Source organism: Austrofundulus limnaeus, unplaced genomic scaffold (assembly GCF_001266775.1).
Source record: "Austrofundulus limnaeus strain Quisiro unplaced genomic scaffold, Austrofundulus_limnaeus-1.0 Scaffold505, whole genome shotgun sequence".
Taxonomy (NCBI): domain Eukaryota; kingdom Metazoa; phylum Chordata; class Actinopteri; order Cyprinodontiformes; family Rivulidae; genus Austrofundulus; species Austrofundulus limnaeus.
In genome coordinates this window covers 199,184-226,343 of record NW_013952907.1, presented here as the reverse complement: position 1 = coordinate 226,343, position 27,160 = coordinate 199,184, and the positions used below count along the sequence as shown (strand labels likewise).

Genomic DNA, 27,160 nt, shown 5'->3' with positions numbered 1-27,160 from the left:
CAACGAAAACGCAGCTACTAAGAAGAACTAAGTGTACGACTGACTAAATCTGAAATAAATACAGAAATATTATTTAAAGTAAAACTAATAAAGTGTTACTCACTGATGTGTTTCTGGTGAGTAGCTAGTATGTACTGTATTATGACAGATTTAGTTTATGGTTGAAGTTGACTTTAAAGAAGCTTATTTTCAGACATTATCACTGTGCTACCCAACTAAACTGCTCAGTTACTTAAAGTCAAAAGCTCAGGGGCAGGACAATTGTTATCCGTTACCTTTTAAACTTATTTTGTTACATTTAACCATAAAATTTAAAGTTTACCATTAATATAAGTAACAATTTTCATGTTAAAAAAATTGTCACCTGCGAGCCACATGGTTTATACTATTATTATTTTTGCATTAATGAAAACATGGATTGTTGTGATCTGAGAATAACTGTAGAGACGTTTCCTCCTCTGTGTGCTGTCAGTCCTTGGTGCACCATGGCTCACCAAGGAAATCTGTTTAAAGACATTTGTTCTGCAGGTTCAAGCTCTCGTTAAGGGTATCAGGTGCATTGACAATAAAAACATCGTGTTAGTAAATAGCCTGTTGACTTAACGCTACAAAGAACAAACAGGTTTGATGAACATATCAAAAATCATCAGTTGCTGGACTGTCGACCAGCCCCAGTTAACATGTGACTGAAGAAAGTAATAAAAAATATTTTCCTCATTATTCTATTCATTAAGGTCTCTATTGTAAACGAGACTACCTTTCTCAATGAGATACCTGTCTAAATGAAAGTAAATATAAATAAATCCTAACAGGAAAGGTTCGGTTTGGTTTTTTGTCAGACTGTAAGGAAAATATCAATGTGTTTTTTATACAGTGTGTGTAAACATCTGGTCTTAACTGTATCTTTCAACATCTGTTAAAGCAACTTTCAGCCACTACAAGATTAAATAAAACAGACTGAACTATGGCTGTTTTACTTTGGCTCATGTGGATTATTGCTGTTAGCTTTCTGTTTGTGTTAAATGGTGAAATGCTTCGATTTAAAGAATGTCTGTTATTTCTTGTTTCCATGAGGTAAAAAACATCAGTACAGAACCAGAACCAACCAACCAAAGACAACATTTTATAAACTTACCAACAGTGACCTGGGTCTTCTCATCGCGGGTTAGATACTCAACAACAGGGCCGGATACGTAACCTGATCCGAGCAGCAGAACCCGCTTCATACCAGTCCTCTTCATAATCTGAGCCTTTTCCCTGAACAACAACAACAGAATCAGCAACACGTCAGAGGTGTCAAAGAAAGACTGCAGTATGATTCCACCCAACAGATGTGTCAGAAGGGATCAACAACCATCTCTTTAATTCAGACTTTAATTGGAATTGAAAAATAATTTCTCATTTTCAAGTGATTTTAAAAATCATTCAAGATCACTGGAAATTATCATTATTGTTTCACTTCACTTTGAAGGAAATAACTTAATGAAAGATCATCAACAAAAGTCAAAGGGGGTGTTTTCATTGGTCTTTTTTATTGAATTACTGAGGAAATTTAAAATATGATGCTTCAATTAGATGATTAAGTCTGAATCTAAGGTTGTTGGAAACAGTTATTTAATGGACCACAACTGATAAAGTTTTACTGACTGAGGCTATCAAAAAAAATCTATTTTTTAAGAAACTACAAAACGAATGTTGGGTTATCATTGTCAAGTATTGTGTATCTTTGTCTCTAACTATAAAGTTCTCTTTTTTGTGATATGGTTTATTAAATCAGAAAAAATAGCATTTTTTATGGAATGCTTATTACCAACTGCCTTGCCAAAGTTATCTCATGCTCATTTATCCTGCGACTTTCAGCTACTACCATATCAAATTTTAGCTCAGAATCTGTAAATGCAAACCTATGTAATAATGTAACTTAGACGTCAATATATTGGGAATGAAATTCTGTGAAATTCAATGAATTATAAAATACATTTAAATGTAACCATTACATGATCATTAATAACCGAAAATGTGACGTTACAATAAATCAAAGCATTCATTGTCACTAAGAATTTAAAAATCATATAAAAAAACATTACAACTACAACTCTGTTCCCAACATATTTTTTTTACAGAACACAATCGAATATAGAAAAACTACAAGAACTTGTACTGTATGTGACTACAAACATGGCTTTATTTCAATAGTTTCTATTTAAAAAGTCTGATTTGACGTAAAGCATTAACACCAGCATTATGATATAATCTCCCAAAGTGACTTGTGGCATTATTCTCACACTACCTGCCCCCCTCCAATCTCCCTGGAGTCAGACTCGGACACTCGTTAGCGCTGGCCTAATTGGATGTGACACTACACACATGCACATGTCACAGCACAACCGACTGGAGGCTTGACTGGCAGTCTCCTTAATTAAAAAGAAAAGATAAACGTTCCCCCAGCAGGACTTCTTCCATAACCATAAATATCTTAAGGAGACAAACTATAAAGGATTAAGATTTTGGTGGCATGGCTTGTCTGGAAAAAATTGATACTTAGGATCAAGAAGAAAGGAACCTCATCAAGTCTTGGAGGTGGCCTAAATACTGGTGAGGGTAAGCCTTGGTAGGAATGACCAGTTGGTGTTAACGGGTGGATGTGGTTTGTGGGGTAAAAGCACAAGTGGTCCACAAGACACAAGCGTGCCATATTCAATACAAGCATTATTTCTACACACTGACTCAGAAGAGGCTGACATTTAAAAAAAAAGAAAAGTCCGTTCATAAAGTCATTGAGAACAAATCTAATTTGAGCCTGACTGATTATCTACAGAAACGGATACCGTTCTACACCTCGTGCACAATTATTGGGCATTGACCGTATCACCATTTTTAGGCGTATTCTCCAAGCTGGATAAACTTAAGTGCTTATTGAATTTAAGAATAGCAGGTGACGTGTATCTATGTAATGAGGGAGGGTGTGGCCTAAGGAGGTCAACAACCTACACTATATTGCCAAAAGTATTCGCTCACCTGCCTTGACTCACATATGAGCTTAAGTGACATCTCATTCCTAATCCACAGGGTTCAGTATGACGTTGGTCCACCCTTTGCAGCTAGAACAGTTTCAATTCTTCTGGGAAAGCTGTCCACAAGGTTTAGGAGTGTTTAGGGGGAATTTTTGACCATTCTTCCAGAAGCACATTTGTGAGGTCACATACTGATGTTGGACAGAAGGCCTGGCTCTCAGTCTCTGCTCTAGTTCATCCCAAAGGTGTTCTAGCAGGTTGAAGTCAGGACTCTGTGCAGGTCAGTCAAGTTCATCCACGCCAGATTCTGCCATCCATGTCTTTATGGACCTTGCTTTGTGCACTGGTGCACAGTCCTTTGGATGGGTGAGAAAATACCTTTGGCAATATAGTGTATATGATGGTGTGCATATTTATTATGCAGCTTCTTTTCTTAGAGCAAAATGGGCCAAAAACTTGATTTAACACACTGAAAAGTCAAACATGATCAATAGTCTCTCAGAGGGATACAGCACTCAAGTAGAGTGCCAAGTTTAGTTGTGTGCAAAGTTTACAAGATGAAGACGCAACACTTTGGGAACACGACAAATGTGCTCGCATGATCAGTTTTGAATGAAAAATCCAGGTAACTTTCGTCTGTTTCAGTCCAAGCCAGAAAAATTCAAGCCATATTCGGTTCCTCTTTCCAAAATAAAATCTCTCCTCGGGAGTTAAAACACACACTCAGAGGCTTGAAGCCTCAATTTGGAACCAGCGGCAGGCGTGCCGGGTCCCTGGCTGTGAAGTCTTCCCTAATTAGCTCATGGGATCAGACTTAAAGCCAAACTGAGGTTTCTCCGGAGAGAATCCCAGCTGTCTTCCTAGATTGGAATCAGGAAGAAGAGTGTGTCGCTCAAAGCCGTCCGGGTTAGTAAAAGAAATGGACGAACTTTGGTTCCRCCCTCAGGCTTAGAGATGAGTCAGAGAAAGAAAGATAAAGATTTGCCAGCCCAAGGTTAAAATTCTGTGGTTGTTCAACAACGTGATATGATGACCTCTTTTCAGCTTTCTTCTGATAGACTCTAAGAGAAATCACTGCAAAACATTTATGGTGATTAATTAACATTTATGTTTTATAATCAGTTCTAAACCTTCTGTTAGTCCAGATAAATGAAAGATTTTCTCAGGAAAAATCCACAATTATATTACTGTGTTCACAGTAAAATAAAAACAGTGATTTACATAAAAACACAATGAAAACATTGTAATCAGATTCTCTGTGATTTTTTATACCATTATAAATCTTTAAGGCACGATAAAAGAAAAGAAGTGGTTCCACTTTTCCTGTGACAGTCATTATCATGATTTAACAAATGCATAAACATTCTTAGTTAAACAACAAATGAATCACGAACAGAAGAGATTGTTCTGTCCATTATCTGATTAAGAGAACTGAGGGGTTCTCTTCCACGGTTGGAATGACCTGTCATGGCCTAAATAGAGTTCAGTTTGTGACAGAGTTCCTGTCCTCTCRTCAGGCCTGTCCRAGGCCTGCTTCRAGGCAGTAAATCTTTTTTCTTCACTCGTGGTGACCCCTACAATGTGTTTTTGTGTTTTGCTTTTTTTTTGTCCTTGGTATAAATGTCAGAAAAAACAGACATTTATGACAGGAAAGTGAAGGATTCCATCAGGAATGAAGTGAAAAAGGAGATTATTATTATATCACAAGAGGAAAGAAAAAAGTGACTAACCTCACTGGCATATTTGGCTGGTCACCTTTAAAAATCTGCACCTTTCTGAAGGACGACGACGAAATAATGAAATGAACATGGTCGAGGGAGCATCAGCAATTGGAGGACATTTGATCAGAAGTAAAGGTGCTCACGTTGAGTGCAGTTAAAGAGGTGTGCACCACGCACAATGCCAACAAACTTGTCCTTATGTTTTGTCAAAAAAGCAAGATTAACGTACTCTGAAAGTAAAGTAACAAATACAAATATCCAAATGTTTTAACCATAGCAATGTTTCTAGTTTTTTTAATACAAAATATTTTATGCATTCTTTTGCTAAAAGATTTATATTGCTAGACCTCGTGACAATGTGCCCCTGACACACGCAGGCCTTGGACAAAAAAAGCTGTTTTCCTGATTCATTTGTTTAAAAAAAAAGTACTTTAGTGTCAAAATATTTAAATGATGTGAGTTGTGAAAAAATTGACTTTTTTTTACCACAGTCAACGACAAAGTATCAGATACTGCTATGTTAAATTATTTTCATTATAATGAATAGATTCTTACTAATAATTTCTCTAAAGAGGCATGAAACACAAAAAATGTCAAAACGTTACATTGTTTTGTTTTTCACAAGTCATCTACAAAATACATCCAGATGAGAAGTTTGTTGGTGCTTTTTCATTTAAGAAACACACTAAATTGTTTTAAATAATTCCTTTGATCCAGTTTTTCAGGGACCTTTGTGGGTTTTTATTTCTCTAACACGACGGTACAAAGAAATTAGGTAAATAGTTTAAAAAAGTTCAACAAATAAATAATCCAACAGATTCTTCTGCAGGTTTCTAACAGGACCACCTGCAGATGTGTTTGTGTTTCTTTCCTATCTTCTCATTCGCAGTGATCAGGACAGAGGATGACACACCCTGAGCCTGGTTCTGGTTCTGCTCGACGTTCTTTCTTTTGTCACCAGTGTACTGCTCAGGATGGGGGACCGTGTCAAAGTAAAGATTTGATGCTGGCTTTGTTATGTAAATTTTACTAATTCATAATGTACTGTATATGAATTAGGGTTGGGCAAAATTGTATTGAGTGCAATTAATTGTCATAAAACCTTTTGCTGGTTTTTATTTGGCCTTGGTGATTAATACAGTTAATGCTGCCAGCAGACGCTCCTCTTCTCTTCACTCTTCTATTCTAAACAATGGATCGCCCACTTCCTTGTCAGAGTCCTCACTCTGTCTCAGACTGTTTTTTCCTCCACCTCTGCCTTTGAACTTCTCTTCACTCTCTGAGAAGGTTCTGACTGCAACAAACTTTAATAAAAATGTGTTACTTTCTTGGGTTTACTTTGTCTCAACACAGTTTAAAAACTCAATGGTAGCTTGAAGCCTGTACTTTTGACACAAATTGGAACAGATTCTTAGAGAGAGCATATCTTTCCCCCTAGAGTGATTTAAATTGGGATCCAGGGACTCCAGGGGATTAATCGTCATATAAATCATCATCGACTAAATTCAATAAAAATCTAATCATTGACATAAATTGAATTTAAATGAACTCTGACAAAGCTTGCATTTTACCACTACCTCCGCTAATTGAAATCTTTACTTTTGATTTGACAAGAATCACAAAAATCAAAGTGGTATTCATCATCTAATCCAGCTTCAAACTCAAGAAGAACCCAGAATCAGATGCAACACGTGGACTGATCGGATCAAAGATCATTTTTGATGTAAAGTGTAAACATGCTTCTACCATTCATGGGTCAGCTCCAAGCCTCTAAAAGTGGCTAGCAAACGTTGTTTACAAGCACACTCGCCAAGCAAGAAGTGAATGCATTTATAGCCGAGCCCAGAACCATCACTGTACAGGAACAAGCACAGTGTCTGTCAGAGGCTCTCACATGACTGCAGGATCTTAAAACAGCACAAACTGACTTTAAGTCCTTATGAAAGAAGACCTACCTTTCTTCTCGAAGCTTTTCGATATACTCGAACTTTGGGGTGAGTACTCCGTTAGAAGTGATGACAGCCTTGAGGAACAAATGAATAAAAACGTTATTTTACATAAAACTATAGGTCAGTTGCTTCAGCAGCATGAGTGAACGTCTCCCTCAGAGTGAAGCTCTTATTACATCACAGCAGCCAGGACAGGCTGGGTCCCTCCCCCCGTACACACGACTGTTCCTGCACTGACACTTTATTCTAAAACATTCCCCTCTTCCTCACAATGTCACAGCAAGCAGGATGACTTGGTGAGAAACTCACTCATGCTACTAAGAGAAGCAGGGTTATGAGAGTTCGCTAAAGTTCTTTTTCAGTTAAAGTTCAGGGAGTATGAATACTTTTTCAGGGCACTATACTTAAATTTATGGTCTTTAAAACTACAGTTTAAACGAAGCATTAAGGTGGAACACAACAGTATCAACATTTTGTTACATTTATTCTCTGATGAGCTTGAGATCATGAGATAAATGACTCTTCTGGAATGACTGATTTGTTGTATAAGAAGAAAAAAGGCTTCACTCACGTCTCTAACTTGGGGACTAAATTCCTCTTCCTCCATTGGTCTAGTGGCATCTGAAAGCAGCTGTAACAAAAACATTCAATTAATATTGAGATGAAGTGTTAGAGCAGGGGTCTGACATCTGCGGCACATGTGGCTCTTTGAAAATGTGACCAAACATAACAGATTTTTTTGTTTGTTTTTTTGTTTTTATACCCACAACAGAAATCCATTAGTATGCAAATGAAAAAAATGTTGTAACTGATTAATTCAATATTAGATTCAGTTTTGTATTTTATACTTTCTGATCATTTCAGTCTGTAAGGTTAAAACAGACAAAGAGTTGGTGTTTGTTTTATCTTCTTTCTTGAGCCGAAACAAAATGAGTTATGTTCTGACATCTGATGGGCTGTAACCAGGAAGAAAGATACATTAAAGCTCAGTTCATTATTATGGTAGGAAGAAGTTGAACCTGATTGGAGTCAGAAGATTAAAAATAAAGTTTTAAAGAAGAAATCGAACTGGTTCCTGTTTGTTCAGACATACCATTTTGAACAACGCATATTTTTCCAACACAAATATGTGATCAGTAATACTAATACAAAAAGTAAAACATGCTAATTCATGCTAGCCTGTTGTTTACTTAAATATTTTAATTTCTTTCTATGATCTTTCCCTCAAATCCATCAGAATTACCTTTAAATAATTTGAAGACTATAATAATAAGAATTAGAAAATAAATATGCCTGAATAATTCAGTTGTACTAGTTTTTATGAGATTCAGTATAAACCATATATTTTTCTTGTTTACATGAATATGGTCCTTTTTTATTTGTCCTGATGTGTATAATAATAAACAATATAATAATAATAACAATATTCCTTTAGTTTTATAATGTCACCTCCAACTGACAATAAAGGTTCCCAAAAAAGGCCTTGAAAAGGCCCACGGACCACCAGTTGTAGCTTATTTTGAGGCTCTGGACACATTTTATTAGTGAGACAAGCAGCAGAAATGGCTCTTTTGATGGTAAAGGTTGCAGACCCCTGGATTAGAGGGTTAGTTTTCCTCAGTTCACCAGGTGAAACCTGCTGGAGCTTTCTCCCACAGCAAACTAAATCAGGAGTTCTTCTGAAGGAGAAACAGAAAGGCACAAAGACACAACACCTTACCTAAAATCCAGATGTCTTACCATCTCCCAGATGTAGGGGAAGAGTCTGTCTCCAAAGTACTCGGTGGCTTCAAGGGGGAGCTGAGCAGGAAGGTTGTCAATGGAGCACATGAGGATCCCATTTCCCTCCACACTGACATGACCAACAGAAAAACAAACCAAAACTTTCATGAAGAATAATTTAAAGAGTCACTGTAGCTACATATTAAATCAACTTTCTCCTAAAGCCCAGTAGTATTTGGGTACTTCAGTGATAATCTCAGCTGATGAAATGAAAACATGCTGTGATGACCAAAGTTGGCCATTTTGAAGAATACGAAGAAGAGCTTGAAGATAAAATTATGAGCTCAAACACGATGAAAGTCCATGAGAGTTTGAGTGTGTCCACTCTGCACTTTGATGGGATTTGAGAAGAATGCAAATATAAACACTAATTTCATAAACATAAGTACAAACTTAGCAAACAATAAAGTTATACGCAGTTTTTCTATTGAAATGCAGACATTTTCTCGAGCGTCTTTGCCTGATGAAGTGTTACAGTAAAATATTTTTTGCCGCTCATGAAAACAGTTTCAGACCAGAAAAAGACACAGAGGCAGTCACGTTCCCTTATTTTGTTCTTTTTCTATGTCCTGTTCAGCATTACTCAGATCTGAATCTCGTCATTGTTTTGGTAGAACAGGACAAAAACAAAATGTGATTTTTTTGTCTCCAGTAATCCAGAGACTCCAACATGAACATCAGGAAACCAAAACTTTTATACCATATTTATAGTTTTAATTTGTTTACATTTAGATTTTATGATTTTTCCCAGATTCTTACTTTTTACTGCCTTCTAGTTAGTTTGGTGCAGATTGCTCTGGCTGTTGCCAAAACAATAAAAAACAGGGTTGCCACACCTTGGTTTACATCAAACTCAAGAACCTTCCAGAACTCATTTACTCAAATTCGAGGACCACGTGCAACTACAACTACCTCTGAATGTTATCAATACATGGTTTTAGTACAATTAAATAAAAAACCGAATGGCATAAATGTTGAGTCCAAAGAATCCATGAAAGACAGTGGATTGAATGTAAAGCCTACATTTATCTCTACAATATTCAGCCTACATTTATAACCACAATACATGGCTATGTCTGTGAAGTCGAGTTGAGGTTTTGTTAAAGCCTTGAAGCTCTTCAGCAAATGTCTTGCAAAATGGTTCATTTCTCGAAGCGCCGACTCGGTGACTAACTCAATGTGAAAATTCACCAGCGAGAAGAATGTGCGCATAAAGCCCGTGCTGTTACACAGACATTAACTACGTTGACTATGTAAAGAAACCAAGAACACAGTGCAGAAAAAAATGCAAATATTGACACGTTGACATCAGTCATCATCCATGTGAAATTTCCATGGATTAAAGCTACAAACATTTTTGACTGAATTCTTTTCTACACCTAATGATTTTATATACATTTGAGAGCCTTTTTACTACATGCAGATCTAAGAGCTGATTGTTGTTGTTTTTTCATGAGACAACCGTGTGTCCTTCTGCCTGCCGTGCATCAAAAAGGATGGTCAGTTTCAGAAAAAAAATAAGTGAAATGTACTATATATCATAACTTCGGTTTTACTTGACCTATCAACACAGTTTAATAACTGGTGCAACGTTCAAAGTCTCTACTTTTGACTCAAATTGAAACAGAGTCTCAGAGAGGGTGTATCTTTCTGGTTACAGCGATTACAGTAGGTCGTGTTAACTAGGACGCTAGGAGGCGTAAAGGGACTCCTGTCACCTGTTTTGGTGCAAACAAAAGGAGTAAATACCGTACATGTGCATACACAACTTTTCAGTTTCATATAGTTTCCCAGAAAATTTTTATTCTCTTTATTTCACAATCTGAAATCTTTTAGTAGAATTATTATCTATTAAAAAAACTACACAAAAACATTGTATTATTTAAAAAAAATCCTGATCTGACCTTACCTGTCATGCTCAATGTGTTGGCCAGCGTCATACATGCAGAAAGGCTTATCGATAGTGGTACACTCATTCATAAACTCTATGGAGCCTCCAGAGTCTGCAGATATGTCACAGATGGCCAGCAGCCTGTGAAAACATGACAGCAGCTCAAAGTTTGATTTAATTAATCTTTAACATAGAGCTTTTTAATGATTTCTGCTAGATGAAGAAGGATGTTGTCAGCTTCCATAAGCTCCAGCCTGCACTTCAGTAGTTTGTGAAATGAACTGGGACTTCTTGGTGATTCGAAATGAGACATAACTAAACCACCTGAGAAGGTTACACAACTATTTCATTTTTCTCCAAGATTTTTTAGTTAATATTCTGTCTTCTTGCATTAAATGAAAACTACCATTAAAAAAATTAACTGTTCATATATTTGTAAGTAAAAAACTAACAAATCAATAGGGAGTGTCTGTACCAGCACCAGGTTGTCACTGGTCAGATCAACAATCTCTAGTAAAAAAAAGGAAGTGTTTTCACCAACTACTGATCAGTATTAGTTCTCTCATATTTTATTTAATGATTACACAATTTTAAAATGAGGCAATGGAAGTTCTTTACAAAGTTTGAAAATATTCAGTGACAATGCTGTCTTACTTGTGAGGCAGTGCAGGTGATCCTTCTTTGTTGACTGATGAGGTTTTGGGTGGTCTCATGAGCCTCTGAGCATCCAGTCGTCTGAGGAGTCTAGGGGTGTGAGGGTCCCAGTAAATGCCATTTATCAGACAAGTTGTGTAAGGAGCCACCTGCGGAACAATTCACGTCATTGGTGGCAACGTTCTGACTGTTCCAACAATCTGATTGTTCCAACGGTCTGACTGCTCCGTCATTCTGAATGTTCCATCGTTCTGATTGTTCCAATGGTCTGACTCTTCCATCGGTCTGACTTTTCAAACGGTCTGACTGTTCCAATGGTCTGACTGTTCCATCGGTCTGACTGTTCCATTGGTCTGACTGTTGAAAACGTCTGACTGTTCCATCTGTCTGAGTGTTCCAATGTTCTGACTGTTCCATCGGTCTCACTGTTCCATCGGTCTCACTGTTCCATCGGTCTCACTGTTCCATCGGTCTCACTGTTCCATCGGTCTCACTGTTCAATCTGAGTGTTCCATCGGTCTGACTGTTCCATCGGTCTGACTGTTCCATCGGTCTGACTGTTCCAACATTCCGACTGTTCCATCGGTCTGAATGTTCCATAGGTCTGACTGTTCCATCGGTCTGACTGTTCCAACGTTCTGACTGTTCCAACGTTCTGACTGTTCCAACGTTCTGACTGTTCCAACGTTCTGACTGTTCCAACGTTCTGACTGTTCCAATATTCTGTTGTAACATTTTGACTGTTTCAACAAGCAAATAATACAAGGAACCTGGACCCCAGAACTAAAGACCTGATCATCTGACAGTTCTACATGGGTAAAACTTGGTATAAATGGTTGCAAGTGATATGCAATCCTTCAAAAATGATAGAAAAAGAAACTTTTAAATTAAACTGCCTATTTTTTGAGACTTAACATATCTTCTTTGACAACAGTTTAGTTACTATAAAGAGTAAGGAAGTTATGTAGTTTTACAGTTAAGATTATTAAGTGTGAGTGGTTTTTACAAATAGTTAATAATAATAAAGGCTCTTTGATTCCTGAGACTAATATGTTTTAAAAACCAAACATTAGATGTTATTAAAGTGACATGTGAGATGTGCCTTGAAACACCAACATGCACCTGGGCCTGCAGACTGAAATAGAAGCCCTGAGTGTGACTGACAGGACCAGCTGGGAGGATCAGATAGGAAGTCAGAATGTTAGTGACGCAGCAGAAAGAAGCAGAAAACTCACACTGGTCCTGAAGTGAGACGTGTACAGTTCTGGGTGGTTCTCGTACTCCATGGGATCATAGATGCCATCGCTCTTCCTCACCAGGTGGTGGTGTCGGCTCAGGACTGTGGCGTACACTTTGGTCATGTCTAACAAGAGAAAGGCAGCTCACTTACTAAAACTATTAAGATGGCAATAAATATTAACAGCAACTAACATTTAAGGTGTGAGGAACTGAGAAATTACAAAACAAATTAAGTCTGTGTGATCTCATACCTCCTGTTTCAGAGGCATCCTTCAACTCATGAGGTTCAACGTATTCAACAGGAAGTTCATTGATGATATCTTGGGCTCCCTGTAAGAAAGCACCAAAACCTTCAAATATATAACTCTTCTCGGTACTTTGTTGTTGTTTTTTTTGCAGGTTCATTTCCGCATTTCTTTATTTCTTCTGTTAAATAGATGAAATTCATGAGTTAAACCTTTTGTGTACCTTGGAGACGTTTCCTGTTCCAGTGAAACAAAATGTAATAGGGCCAATAGATTTGGGCATGAGCCCGATGGAGATCTCATAACCACAGTCCCTCACTGCCTGGATGGCCTGACTGACGTTCCTGTAGTTATGTGCCATGCCAATATGCTGTAAACAGAAAAAAAGGTACATCAGTAGCAGTAAAATACTTTTGAACTACACTACGTACACTGTACAGTATGAGGTATTTTTGTCTGTTTTTGAATCAAAAGAAAAGATTTCTCACCATGAAGGGGGTGTGATGGCCGAGAGCTAAGAAGCGAAGCCCCAATCCATGCAGACTGTTAATCATTCCTGCAGAAAACAGGAGGAATTAAAATCATTTAAACAAAATTAAAGATCCAAATCATAAAATAATACACTGACTGGGTTTAGGATGAAGTTTCATCATCTCTAACTTTGACAAAATAAGCCACACTTCAGTTTCTATTTACAGTCCATTTCCTTTACCTATTTTTCCTTTTCTGCTGGTGGCTATCGCCAGCAGATACTGTGTGAGAGGCAGGAGACACCTGGACATGTGTTCAGTCCATGACAGAGACAAAAACTCACTCTCACCTAGTGATAATTTAGAGACACCAGTGAACCCAACATGTAGGTTTTTGGTCTATGGGAGGAAACAGGAGCACCAGAAAAAACCCACTGGTGCACAGAAGGCATTTTGCATTATAAGGCCAGGTTCGGTCTGCCCTGGCTCCAGTCAGCCTAAACTTATTGTATCACGGCCCTGGTTTTGTTTGCATTGAGCAGAGAGCCTCGATGTGGGTGGGATCATAATATTAACCACAGGCATCTTATTTTGTTTTATTTGTGACACAACAATAATGGACTACACTAAACTCAAAGGAAAAGTACCGAAGGCTGTACCGGACCAGCCAGCAGTATGACGCTGAGGACGAAAAGGGCAGAACAACAGAGGATGCTAAACTAATTGTAGCTAATGTTAGCTTGTTGTTGTGTAGATGAATTCATGTTAAAAAGAACGTTACATTCGTTGCAAATGTTTCACGTAAAGTTACTCTTATCTGTGTGACACTAACCACCCCAAGTCAGTAAATGAATCAATGAGCAGTAGTTGAAGACATCTAATTGGGCCAAGAAGCCTGGCCCGGCTAGAACTATAGGTTTCAAGGTTCCAGAAATCAGAACTGACCTAGGCCATAAAGGCTAATGCAAACATGCCTGGGGCGGGTCTTGAAGTGCAAAAAGGTCTGAAGCGAAGCTATGACCTCCTCATGAGAGGTAACAGCTCTAACCACTGCACCACCGTGCTCAGTTATGACTGAAACATCTATTATTTTCACACACCTGCCACACCAGCCCATTGACCAAACGCCACAATTCGATAACCGTTGGCATCAACCATCTTCTCATAGTCAATCAGACGAACCTCCTGAAGAGACAGAAAACAGTAAAAAGAACTTCAATATAATGTTTGTAATTTAAAATGGTGACTGAATGTGCTTGTTCTTTTCTTTTTGCAGTAACACTTGAGTTCAACAACACAACAGTCATTGTTCACAATCACATACAAGCTGTGTAAATACACAAGTGCGTAACTGTAAATGAAATATGCACAGAACATTTACACATTTCTGAAACAATCTTGACTTCCATGTTGTAGTTTGAGCTGATCTGCTCTAACCCAAAGCCAGAATCTCATCACACTGCACCACACTGTGAATATCATAGTTTCCACAATCCCTGAAATGTTTGCTGTGTTTTCAACCACTGTCTGTAAGATAATCATGTGCATGGCTTACAATACAGTTTTACAAGCTTAATACAAAAAAATAGACAAAAAAATGCTGCTTGTTGGTCTGAGACTTTCTATTATTTTTTATTGCAAACTAACACAGTATTATACTATGTCGTCACTACTGGAGTACTACCAATACTACAGTACTACAACTAATATACTACAGTTCTACCGCTTTTACCGAGTATTTTTAGTAAAAGAGTAGAACTCTAAGACAGCTTTTCAACAATGATGTGCAGCTCACCTTTTTCAGCAGATCATCCAAGAGACCCATGTTGGCCTCCTGCGCCTTAATGGTGTGGGAGAAAAAGGCATATGTCTTCCTGGGGATAACTTTGTCTTCTGGTGGTCTCTTTACTCCAACAATTAGGGATGCCTCTGAAATATCCTCCTGAACCACAGCCCCCGCTTTCATGTAGAACTGAAAATTAAACACAGGCCTAATGAAAACAACTGACAGCAATAAATCTAATTAGTGTTTTTTAAGTACTTAAAAAAGCTGTATAACAAGTGAAACTCTATTACCTGTAGTATTTTACATGCTCCCAATGGTGTTTCTTGGAATATGAAATCTTTGGGAAATCATTTTGTACCCAAAAACCCTTGTAATGAAATAATCTCCCCTCTCAGTTTTTCTATAAACTTTTTTTTATTAATTTCTTACGAAAAAAATAAAACATAAATTCTATATACAATAAAAAATGAAAATCATAAATGAAAGGAAGCAGAAGAAGAAAAAAATTTACATCTGCCCCTTTTCTTGAAAAAATAGATTCAGATAGAAAAATAATAAATAAATAAATTTTAACACCATTGTCCAGATTATTCCACAATCTTATTCCTTGGATCGAAGTAAACTGTTCCTTCAAACTAGTTTGAAATTTAGGTCTCACAAACATCTCTATCCCCTAAGCTCCTTTGTCTTTCCAATGATTGCAACTCACCTTAATACCTTCATGGTGGGGTGTATACAGATCACAGCTGAAGCAATGGAGGGTCATTATCTACTTCAAATGGCCTTAATTCAATTAAACTCTCCTTTAGGCCAGAAAGACCATCGGTTTCAACCAGTTTATGAGTGCACAGTGATGGTGAAGGAAACTAGACTCACAGACACAAAGACTTTCAGTTTTGGGTAACATTTTGTTTTTTTAAAACCTTTGGTAGTTCAGCACTTGCTAGAAAGGTTCTTGTCCCAACTCAGTTTTTAAAAATGTTATTTAGTTCTGACTTTGCAGTATAAGAGGGTCATAGTGGTAAACACAGTATTAATAACTTCTTTGTTTGAGCCAAGAGTGGCAGTCTTACCTTCTCATGAATGGCCCTGCGGTTCGACGGTTGAACCAGCACTTTGACACCATTGTTGGTGAGCTCTTTGACGTGACGTGGAGCCAGTGGCGCCCTCCTCTCCCAAACGTTGACGTCCTCCCGACGAATGGCCATGACCACCCCATGATGCTCATAGCGTTGCTGACCTACAAGGCAGCTCGGCCTCTTCTTACCTCGGAGAGAGAGAACCCTGAACATGACTTCTCCTCCCCTGCTTAGGATAAAGACAGGAAACAACACAGGCTGGTGAAGGAGCTGAGGGTCAGATAAAAAGGAACATCTGATATATTGTTATATGAGAAGCGAATTCCCTTTAAAACAATTCACTTCTTGGAACTATTGCATTAAGGCATGACAAAGACACAAAAAACTGAATCAGTACCACGTCCCTTCCAGATCAGTTGAACATAAAAGAGTCCCTCATGTATGTGATACACCAGCTGCACCCTGTGAGCTGTATAGATGCTACAAATATTTACTCAGAATTGAATGAAAAGGATCTTCCTCCTACTTGATTTAAAGTTGACTTTCAAGAAAAGAAAAATAGAAACATTGTCATCTTATATGTTGCTACAGTATCTGAGAAACTCAGAGAATTTTCTACAAACACAACATCCTGGTTCTTTTCAAATTTGAAAAAGCTTTTTTTGTGAAAACAAAAAACTCTGGTCGTGATGTCATCTCACCCTCGGCTCTGGAAATGGCTTCATGTCGTTGAAGTCTCTGTCAGTGACGCCAAATGTTGTCGTGGAAATATTCCACTTAAAGGCAGAAACACGTGAATAAAAGAAAGGTGTACTGCGTGGTTTGGTCGTCAATGATTTAATAGGTTTGCATATATGCAAAGATGAGCAGCGACGCAGAGGTTATGAATCAGAGGTCCCACCACGTAGCCACTGAACTAGCCAGTGCTGGCTCTACCCATTTTGGTGCCCTAGGCGAGTTGAAGCGCACCCCACCTCCCAAACTACGTCACACCCACCCCAATTTGAACCCCTAAAAACAAGTTTGACAGTGTAAGGTACTATGGTAAACTTAGATTTATTTGCTTTCTCAGAAAGCAAATAAATAACAACATACTTGTCAACTTGTACGGATTGTCCGTAAGTTACAAGGATTTTACGTCATTTTGCAGGTATACGGACGTATAGGACAATTTCACAGATTTTTTTTCAAGTCTTACGGATTTTTTCGAAACCTCATTTTCTAATTTATCTAACATGTCAGAGCTTGTAGGATCATTTAAAAAACAATAAATAACAGTAAATAACCATCTTCCAAACTGTTCTGCCAGTAGAAATAAGTTTTGAACTTTTTCCGCTCTCCTTTCTTCCTGCTTCGTAGCTGGCGCTTTTTTGAGACATTTTATACAGGTCTGAAGAGGTTGACATGTATGGGACAACAAAATACAGACTTGTTGTTATTGAGTTTGTCAACACAAACCGCTACCTGAGAGGCACTACTAGCCCCTGCCCCATCAGAGTGTCGGAGTAGGACGAGTCAGTGCAACGTCAATCACATGAGAGAGAGGGTGGGGGCGTTTGCTGCATTGAGGGGAGAAAATGTTTTATGGGTAGAGTAGTTTATTTTTCCTGTAATACTTCATTATAGTTTTTTTAAAACAAAGCTAATTGAAAGGGGCGCTTAGCAGAGTTAGAACTAGGGATTACAAATAATTACCGTATTTTTCGGACTATAAGCCGCAACTTTTTTCCTGAACTTTGAACCATGCGGCTTATAGTCCGGTGCGGCTTATACGTGGATTTTTTTCTTCAGCCACCAGGGGGCTCTTATGCTCCATTYGCTTCAACCACTCGCTTCAAAAAAAGAAAGGAAAAAAAAGCGATCGCTTCCAGAGCCGACTGTTGACCAGGAAGCAGCGATTTAAAGATAGTCAATGGCCAAAAACTCATAAAAGGGGATAAAACAGACATTTTTCACGGTGAAATCTGACTGATAAAAACTTTGGAGCTTAATCCAGGACCAGTTTGTGGATAAACGTCGAGTGAAGAGCTGCTGACTTTTTTTTCGGCATTGCACTCCAGGGGAAGGAATCCCATGCAGTGACGTATGCTGAGCGGGAGGGCTTTCCAGCAGCTCGGCTCTGGGTTTCTCAGGGGAACTATGAAAGGTCAGAGCGAAAACAAACGCCGAACAATCACGTGACGGCACGTCGACCGGTCCACAGCCGAGCGACCATACTGCCAGCTTAGCCAGAGGTGTAGCGCCATTTTGTTTTAGCTAGTAGCAGACACGACACGACAGATCTTCAACAGACACGATATTGGACAGTATGCGGGCCCACATCACGGATTCCGTGAAAGCAGCCATCAAGAAAACAAACTCAATCTTGCTGTTATTCCTGGAGGTACAACAACGTGTTTGCAACCGCTGGACATCAGTGTGAATCGTGTATTTAAAGCAGCACTCAGAGGTAAATGGGAGGCTTGGGTGACTGACGGGGATAAATCATTCACAAAAACTGGCCAAATGCAAAGAGCGTCATTTCCTGATGTCTGCCAGTGGATCCTAACAGTATGGAGCAGAGTGAATGAGTCCACCATCACCAATGGGTTCTGAAAGGCTGGACTGCTACGTGAAGAGGGCACCACAGCTTCAGAGCCAGCCCAGGAGGACAGCGACACAGAAACTGAACAGATACCGCTGTGTGACGCAGCTTGTTTAACTCCGACACTGAAGAGGAGGATTTCGATGGTTTCAGTGCACCGGAGGACAATGAATGAGACTTTTTGTTGGACCAGAAACTGTTAAAGAAAACTACCAAAATAAGGTCAGTTAAATGAACCGTATTCCTCCGAACTTTACCNGTAWTTTCTAAAGGTTTGCTTTTTATGTTTTAATTCCAGACCTCTCGCCTTTTTTTTCCGAGAGTTTATTATTATTATTATTATTATTATTATTATTATCATCATCATTATTTTGTACCGGTGAACTTGCCAACCTTTTTCTTAAAAATAAAATGTGATGTTGAATTCACTTTTTTGACCACAATTTTGGGTGTACTGTTTTGTTTTTGTTTTTACTGATGGAGGGTGGGGGGTGCGGCTTATAGTCCAAAAAATACGGTACATTTTTTCTTCTGCAGTCTGGCGCCCCCTCCAGCAGATGGCGCTCTAGGCAACCACCTAGTTTGCCTATGCCAAGAGCCGGCTCTGGAACTAGCAACAGACAGGAAATGCATATAAATACTTCCAGGTGGAGTCCATGAACAGCCGATCACAATTTTACAAGTTAGACAACTGTATCGAATGACCAATAATGGGATTCCAAGTTACACAGGCAATATGAAATGAGAGCAAGGTCCTTAGGCATCAAATGGCGTCTTTAAGAATCATGAGAGCAGATTATACAAATGTGGCAGTAATCAAAAAAATACAGAACAGAATGTGTCAAGGTAATGTGAACTTAGCAGTTAGGCAGGATTATATCATATATTTCCACCACAGACAGAAATAAAATGTACACGCCGTCTCTGTTGGTTTTAAGCATTTAAACTGTAAGAAATGTATGAAGGAAAAATGTCAAGATTTTGACACCATGGTGCACTTTGAAACCATCTCATCTACAATTAGTTTCTTTTATATCTTTTAAATGTAGCATTTGTATTTCCTTCTAGCCAAGCACAAATATCTGTTTCATCACTTACATTAAGAGCTAAAAGCATGAATAACACCCGGTCTATACAATTCCTGCATATATGAACTGGACCCTAATGAGACAATCAGAGATCCTGTTCAGTTGATGCTATAATCATTAATGTTATAATCATTATAGTGAAACACTGAAAATAAAAATATGGGCAGATACGTGTTAACACCGATTTACTGGCTCAGCTGCCTACAGCAGGTTCTTTGTGCTCGTATCTGTTATCAGTAATTATTTGATATTAATTGATCGAGTTGTGATGACTAAATTAAGACCAGAGAGGCTGCAGTTATTGCCGCATGGCAGCTTGTCTGCAACTGAATTTGACAACTTTTGCTATTAACAATATTACAAAATATATTCTCTGTAGTGTTTATATAAATCTTGTTATTCAGATTTCAAATGATGTGAACTTTGTCATATTTGACCAAGAAATAAGGAAGACATCATGGCATTTTGAATTATGCCACAGACACGTTATAATCCTGCCTTTGCACTATTTAGGTGTTAGGTGGGAGCTGCATGCCAAATTTAAGATGCTATAACTTTTTAATACACTCTATGCAGTTATTTTTTATCATTTGAAAGGTCTTTTGTAACACTACTTACTGTGCGTTGTATTTATCTAATTTAATAATCTCTCTGAAATAACTCATTAACTATCATGAATAATTTACAGTTAAGTCACCATTAGTCAGTGAAAATGTCTTTACCTCAGTCAGTTTTACGGTTAAAGAACTAAAACCTGCTATAATCGCAGTCGAGTAATCTAGAACTGAACGTGACATCTCGCGATATCTCAGGAGATCTCGCGTTAAGATATTTTCCAGGTTTGACAATAGACGCCACAAGTTTGTCATATTTCAGCATAATTTTAGTTTCAAACTCTGACAGGAAACGCGGCGGGCGACAGGTATTCTGTAATTATCTCCTAAACAAACGCTCTGGACCTGTAGCTTTAGCATGCACAGAGAAGTATCTGAACACATGGGTGATTTTTATTTCCGGAACCAGACCAATTGTAAAAGTTCTGCACATTAAAGCTTGACCCGCACGTTTAGCGACACTCCGCTACAGAACCGGCCCACTCGAACCCACCTTTAGGACCAGTTTCTATCCGCCTCCTGTTAGCTCAGAAACGCTGCAGCCACTCACACAGGACTTCCCCACACGCTGCAACTTCTACATGACTACGTCACACACGCGCTGCGCTAAACTAATCTGTTTCCGGTCGGGATTTCAAAATAAAACGCGAATTTTTTTTTTTTTTTTTTTTTTTTTTTTTTTACTAAACTCATGTTCGGGGACAATAAAATCACATCAGAGTTACACATAAATATGGGTGATTTAAAGTGTTTCAGTAGCATTAAACTCGTGCTGCTTTTAATTTAGTTGACATAAAACTGAACAAAAGGGAAGCCGTGGTGTTGCAGTTAGTTTTGGACCTTTATTTTTTTATTTTCCAGGGATTTGGGGCAATTCAATAAATTTACTACATGAGATAAAAGACTATGACATCAGGGCTGTGAGCTGTGATAGGTTAGATTGGCCCATGGAGTCACTTTAAAGGCATTTCAGCTGCCCCACGTGCGATTTCAGCTGAGAAGCAGGTCAACCAATGAGCTTCCAGAGCAGAGGAGCGGCCCACCAGGGGTATGCACTGTGGTTCTGGGGCCCTGAAGTGGCTCTTTAATAATCAGCCTAACATGAAGGAATATTAATCACTTGTCAGCTTCCACACCGTAGTTTATACAGCACATTCTGAGTATGAGTGCTGTGGTTCATGTGTTCGTTACATGAAAACTGGTCATTTTCTCTGGAACCAAAGGTTTTTGAATCCAGGTCTCATGCAGAGTGGAGTTTTTTTTTTTTTTTTTTTTAGAAAAATCCTGCAGAAGTATAAAATCACTTACGCCCTCATCCTCGGCCCAATTGAGCGTTCATTTATCCACAGTGAACTTCTCAAAACAGAAATGTCTGGCTGCAGGGCAGGTCTCAATGAAAGGCAAAAATCACCTGGCAGTACGTTGCCAGATATTTACAGTTTAAATCATTTCTCCATTTCTGTGCACATGTTCACCTGTTACAACGCACACCTCACCTTTGATCTATACTTTTGCTATAAACATGTAACATGTAAAACGTGAATGAAAATGTGCATGTAACCCCTGCAGTAACTGGATCTGTTCCTCACCAGTCAGCTGGTGTTTGATCCGGCTGGAAATGATAAAGAGTTTCCTGCTAAATAAAACCATGGAGACTGTCAGCAAACTCCGCCCACTCTTGGCTCCTGTTGGTGGTGATTCCCCTACGAGCTGACAGGGCAGGAAAATGAGTGATTTTGTACTGGTGTGGTGTGGCATTAGTTTTAAGTGTAGGCTGTTATCATGTTTGGTACCAGGACACCAATCAATAATGATCAATTTTCTCATCATATAATCAGACCTGCAGCCTTACGTTTTGATGGAGAGAGGGTCAGAGCTGTCACCAGATGGTGAGTTGGGTGTATTGATGGGGGAGGTTGCTGAACAGACCTGGTAAACTCACTGAATCAGGAGAGTAAACTGAGAACATCTAGTGAAACCCCGTGTGTCTTCATCTAACACTGGAACAGTTTTTACGTGTCCCAGGGAAGGCGGAATAAGAATAATCATGTGGTTCTTAGGGACTAGTTTTTATTCAAACAAAAAAAAAACAACACATTTTACAGTCATCATCTAAGTTTATTCTTATAGACTTTGTCAACATTAGGAAAATGGTCAAACATCACCAGCTTTCTTCTGGAACAGACTCTGAGTGGACAGGGTTGATGTGTGGTGTCTCACCGCTCACACTTCTCTGAGCTGACATCCTGGGATCCACCGAAGGTCCATGATAGTACAATTAATCTGAAGAGTTATCAGATGGCAGTAAAGTTCAGTCTGTCCTCAGTCCAAATCTCTGAGTTCAGTGAACTGACCAATCAGGTCTAGCGTTAGAGCCAGAGATCAGAGTCAGACCATGTGAGACATTTAGGGCTATCACAGGGCCCGTTGGGGTCCAGAAAACACCTGATGTTTTTTGTTTGTTTTGTTTTTTTCTTATGGTCAAAGGCTTGGTGGGGTCTAGCTTAGGATCAACAGGCCAGGGACGGAAGCAGGACAAAACCAGGACTTCCTCCTGGTCATAAGGTTGGACATCAGAAGATTGAACAGCAGAAGATTGGAACAGCAGAAGGTTAGACAACATAATATTGGACAGCAGAAGGTTAGACAGCAGAAGATTGGACAACAGAAGGTTGGACAGCAGAAGATTGAACAGCAGAAGATTGGACAGCAGAAGGTTAGACAACATAATACTGGACAGCAGAAGGTTAGACAGCAGAAGATTGGACAACAGAAGGTTGGACAGCAGAAGATTGGATAACATAAGGTTGGACAACAAAAGATTGGACAGCAGAAGATTGGACAGCAGAAGGTTGGACAGCAGAAGATTGGACAGCAGAAGGTTGGACAACAGAAGGTTGGATAACAGAAGTTTGGACAACAAAAGATTGGACAGCAGAAGGTTAGACAGCAGAAGATTGGACAGCAGAAGGTTAGACAGCAGAAGATTGGACAACAGAAGGTTGGACAGCAGAAGATTGGACAGCAGAAGGTTGGATAACAGAAGGTTAGACAACAGAATTAGAACAGGAGGTTGGACAACAGAAGGTTGGACAACAAAAGATTGGACAGCAGAAGGTTAGACAGCAGAAGATTGGACAGCAGAAGGTTGGACAGCAGAAGATTGGACAGCAGAAGGTTGGACAACAGAAGGTTGGACAACAAAAGATTGGACAGCAGAAGGTTAGACAGCAGAAGATTGGATAACAGAAGGTTAGACAACAGAAGTAGAAGAACAGGAGGTTGGACAACAGAAGTTTGGACAACAAAAGATTGGACAACTGGAAGTTGGACAACAGGAGGTTGGACAACAAAAGATTGGACAACTGGAAGTTGGACAACAGGAAGTTGGACAACAGAAGGTTGGGTAACAAAAGATTGGACAGCAGAAGTTTGGACAACAAAAGATAGGACAACAGAAGTTTGGACAACAGAAGGTTGGGCAACATAATGTCGGACAACAAAAGACTGGACAACAGAAGGATGGACAACAGAAGTAGAAGAACAGAAGGTTGGACAATAGAAGATTGAACAACAGAAGGTTGGACAACAAAAGATTGGACAACAGAAGGTTGGACAACAAAAGATTGGACAACAGAAGGTTGGACAACAAAAGATTGGACAACAGAAGGTTGGACAACAGAAGGTTGGACAACAGAAGGTTGGACACCAAATGTATGGACCACAGAGGGTTGGACAACAAAAGATCAGACAGCAGAAGGTTGGACAACAGAAGGCTGGACAACAGGAGGAACACTGAGCCAAATGTGAGAAGACACATTTATTTAGTGTCAGAAGGTAGGGACATTAAAGCTGCTGTTATTGATCAAGATCAAAAACAAAACCAGTGTTTATTATCACCAGCTGCTAAAAGGCAAAGGCAGAGGAGGCTTGGCTTGTCTGTTAGCAAAATATCTCATGTATTACTGGACAAATTGTATTGAAACTCTCAGACATGAAACACTTTAGGAATCAAACCAATTCAAAATAGCTCCTGAGCCAGCTATTGTAAAACAAATGTCTTCAGCTCATTCAGTTTGAGTGATCACAATATGGTAGTAGCTGAGAGCCATTCAAAATACACACTGAGTGACAAAACTCTGGTTTCTCCTCATGAGCTGATCTCCATCTGAAACATGATCAGTGGTTGGTAACGAGCTCTCCTTCAAGGACATCATTTTTAAAAGATGACTAAAACACTGAGGTACAACTCTGTTGTCAAAGCTTTGGTAAACATCAGGACAGAAGGTGTTGGCTTTAGATATTAGACTGAATGAACCTGACAGGTACAGAAACAGAACTGAGCTCAGGGTTTAAACCTTCACTCAGGATATAAAACGTTGGGGGGGGACCTCTGTGACCTCTGCTTTGGAAAAATACTGATAAAACTTGTTACAGTGTAACATTTTAAATAAAATATTTAATAAATGATTCACATGTATTTGTATTTGTATGTTTTAAGGTGATACGACTATTAGTGTAAAGAAGAAAGACAATAATTTTGTTTATTACTTAACCCTTTAACCATGTGAGTATTTTTATGTTGTGGACATAAATGAAGGATTTCACTTTGAAATAAATTATGAAGATAAAAAATAAGGCCTATTAGATTTATTGAATTATTTCTAATAGAAGCAGGGACTTTAATGATGTTTTTATCAAATAAAAGTTTTGACATCTAATACTTATTAAAATAATTTGCCATATTTTTTTTTGCAGAACTCTGTTTTATTGTGAAACAGAAGTTTTTATTTTTTTCCTCTGAACAACTTTGGTTGTTTGTGTGGTTCGATGTTCATGAAGCAGCTCAAGGCCTAACGAGCTGCTGGCATGATCTGGTCAACACGTTCTGCTCCTTCTACTGTTACTCTCACTCTCGCAGACATTTTATCAACATATTTGGAAAATATTGGACAGGAAAATTGCTAAAACTGGCTGCTTGTCTTACGAATTTTGGTCAAAGCTGAAAGAAAGGGACCAAAACGTCAGGAAACATCTGCAGAGCTTGATCAGATTGTTCTTCCATGTCGCCTCCAGGCTCTTTGGGGGGTGGGGTGGGGGGTGGGGGGGTGTTAGTGCGGCTGTGGCGGCGACTGCGCCCCAGCCGGGTCGTGCAGCTTCCTGATGTGTTTCTTCAGGTCAAAGTTCCTGCAGAAGCCCTTGCCACAGGTGGGGCAGGTGAAGGGCTTCTTGTCGTTGTGTGTGTGCATGTGGAAAGTCAGGTTGTACACCTGGTGGAACGCCTTGCTGCAGATGGAGCACTTAAACTGCTTCTCCCCGCTGTGCGTCAGCTTGTGGTTCTTGTAGTTTCCTGCAAGGGGGCGGGGGGAGGGGGGTGAGAGCAGGACGTCAGTAAAAAAAAAAGGCAAAGGATCAAAGCATCCACCTAAAATTTACCTCAAGACTTTACAATTCTAAAGAAGCTGGGATGTTGTGTCAAACATAAATAAAAACAGAATACGATGATTTGTTTCTCATTCTTGCTCGTTGAACAACTTCAGTTGCTCAACAGTGGAATGCTCCAAAACAGGTGTTTTCTTAGCAACTTTTCCAGTCTTTTGTTGACCCTGTCCCAAATTCTTTGGAACGTGTTGCAACATCAAATTCAAAATGAGTGAATATTTGCAAAAAAAAAAAAAAACTAGTTTCTCTGTTTGAACATTAAATATCTTGTCTTTGTAGTGTATTCAATTGGGATTCGCAAATCATCGTATTCTGTTTTTATTTACACGACGTCCCTACTTCACTAGAATTGGGGTTGTGGTTTCAAAACAGAGACCAGAGTCAGGACTCATACTGGGAGGTGGGGGCGGAGCCAACATGTCTGTATGTGTTAGTAAAACATCTGATCACTGAAGGAGTTTTAATGAAACTCTCAGCATTGAGTCTTAAACCCAATTGAAGACAGCTGAGACACTCATCAGTTCTTGTTGAATTTGATACATTTTCAGCAGAAATGTTGAAGAATAAAATGCAGATGTTTGAATTTATTAACTGTAAAAAAAAAAGAGGCAAGATGAACCTGTGTAAAAACAATCACATGATCATTACTTTACAGCCAGTGGTTTGAGTCCAGAAAAATTTTCCATTTGTGTCCAAATAACGAGTTAAAGCTGATTTCTGGTCCTTAATAAGACCAACACAGACTGTATAGGAAAAAGTTTATTATTTAGGTTCTAAACCAGCGGTCACATTACCCAAAAATAAAATGAATATTTCTCATCAGAACTCTGGATTCTGAGTTACGTTTTGTAGGTTTCTGCAGAAATGTGACAAATCTGTGAGATGATGATGATTAATTTCTCTTCAATCCACCAGAAAATCAAACATTTGAACACAGATGCAGCTGTACACAGATGGCACTGTAAACAATCTTCCTTCGAACAAAATGTAAAGACCTGCCTGTGATCAAATATCTAATTAATGTTAGACACCTCTCTGCTTTTATTAGAAGAATTTCAGTCCGTATTGTACAACAAATTAATCGAACAAGAAGAACTTTTTGTTCACCAAATTAAAATCTAAACAAGACCGACAAAGACCTGCAGAGCTCAGTGTTCAAAGGTTACAGATGTTTTTCCACAAACTTAAGGTCCGCGGGCCAAACCTGGCCCTTTTTAACATTTTCACCGACCCAAAAGTTAAAATAGGTAATAATTTTTCTTTAGCACAGTCTTTTCTCAACAGTAGTCAGATTTAATTCTGTATTCTCTTCTATTTTTAAAGGCACAGTGTGTAGGATTTGTTGTTTTCAGTGACATCTAGTGGTTGAGTGGTTGAATCATCCTCCCTGGTCCTCCCCCCACCCCCACCCCCCGCTTCCAAATGCAAAGGAGTTGCTACGGTGTCTCTCAGGTGTCAAAAACCTTTGATAATTCCAACCGCGATGTCTACCAGCAGCTTCAGGGCTAGTGATGTTTCAAGTGGTAAGATTATGAGCTTTAATAAGTAAAATGATCTGCACTGACCTGAACTGCAGGAGATTGTCTTGACCATGTCTACATG

At 38.9% G+C, this 27,160-nt stretch overlaps 2 protein-coding genes across 2 annotated transcripts in view; both read right to left on the bottom strand.

Annotated features, from left to right (window-relative positions):
• aass (aminoadipate-semialdehyde synthase) overlaps positions 1-20,715 on the bottom strand; it is a gene marked incomplete in the record, with an annotated part of 30,124 nt that extends 9,409 nt beyond the window's left edge. Inside the window, 14 exon segments of the mRNA XM_014025872.1 lie at positions 1,136-1,257; positions 6,691-6,758; positions 7,256-7,315; positions 8,425-8,536; positions 10,376-10,498; positions 11,012-11,160; positions 12,247-12,374; positions 12,502-12,580; positions 12,719-12,865; positions 12,984-13,051; positions 14,066-14,150; positions 14,761-14,937; positions 15,825-16,056; positions 20,610-20,715. Coding sequence (XP_013881326.1) covers positions 1,136-1,257; positions 6,691-6,758; positions 7,256-7,315; positions 8,425-8,536; positions 10,376-10,498; positions 11,012-11,160; positions 12,247-12,374; positions 12,502-12,580; positions 12,719-12,865; positions 12,984-13,051; positions 14,066-14,150; positions 14,761-14,937; positions 15,825-16,043 — 1,537 coding nt within the window.
• Positions 20,716-23,940: 3,225 nt separating this feature from the next.
• Positions 23,941-27,160, bottom strand: part of fezf1 (FEZ family zinc finger 1) — a gene marked incomplete in the record, with an annotated part of 10,523 nt that continues 7,303 nt past the window's right edge. Inside the window, 1 exon segment of the mRNA XM_014025871.1 lies at positions 23,941-25,468. Within this exon segment, the coding sequence (XP_013881325.1) occupies positions 25,228-25,468 (241 nt within the window).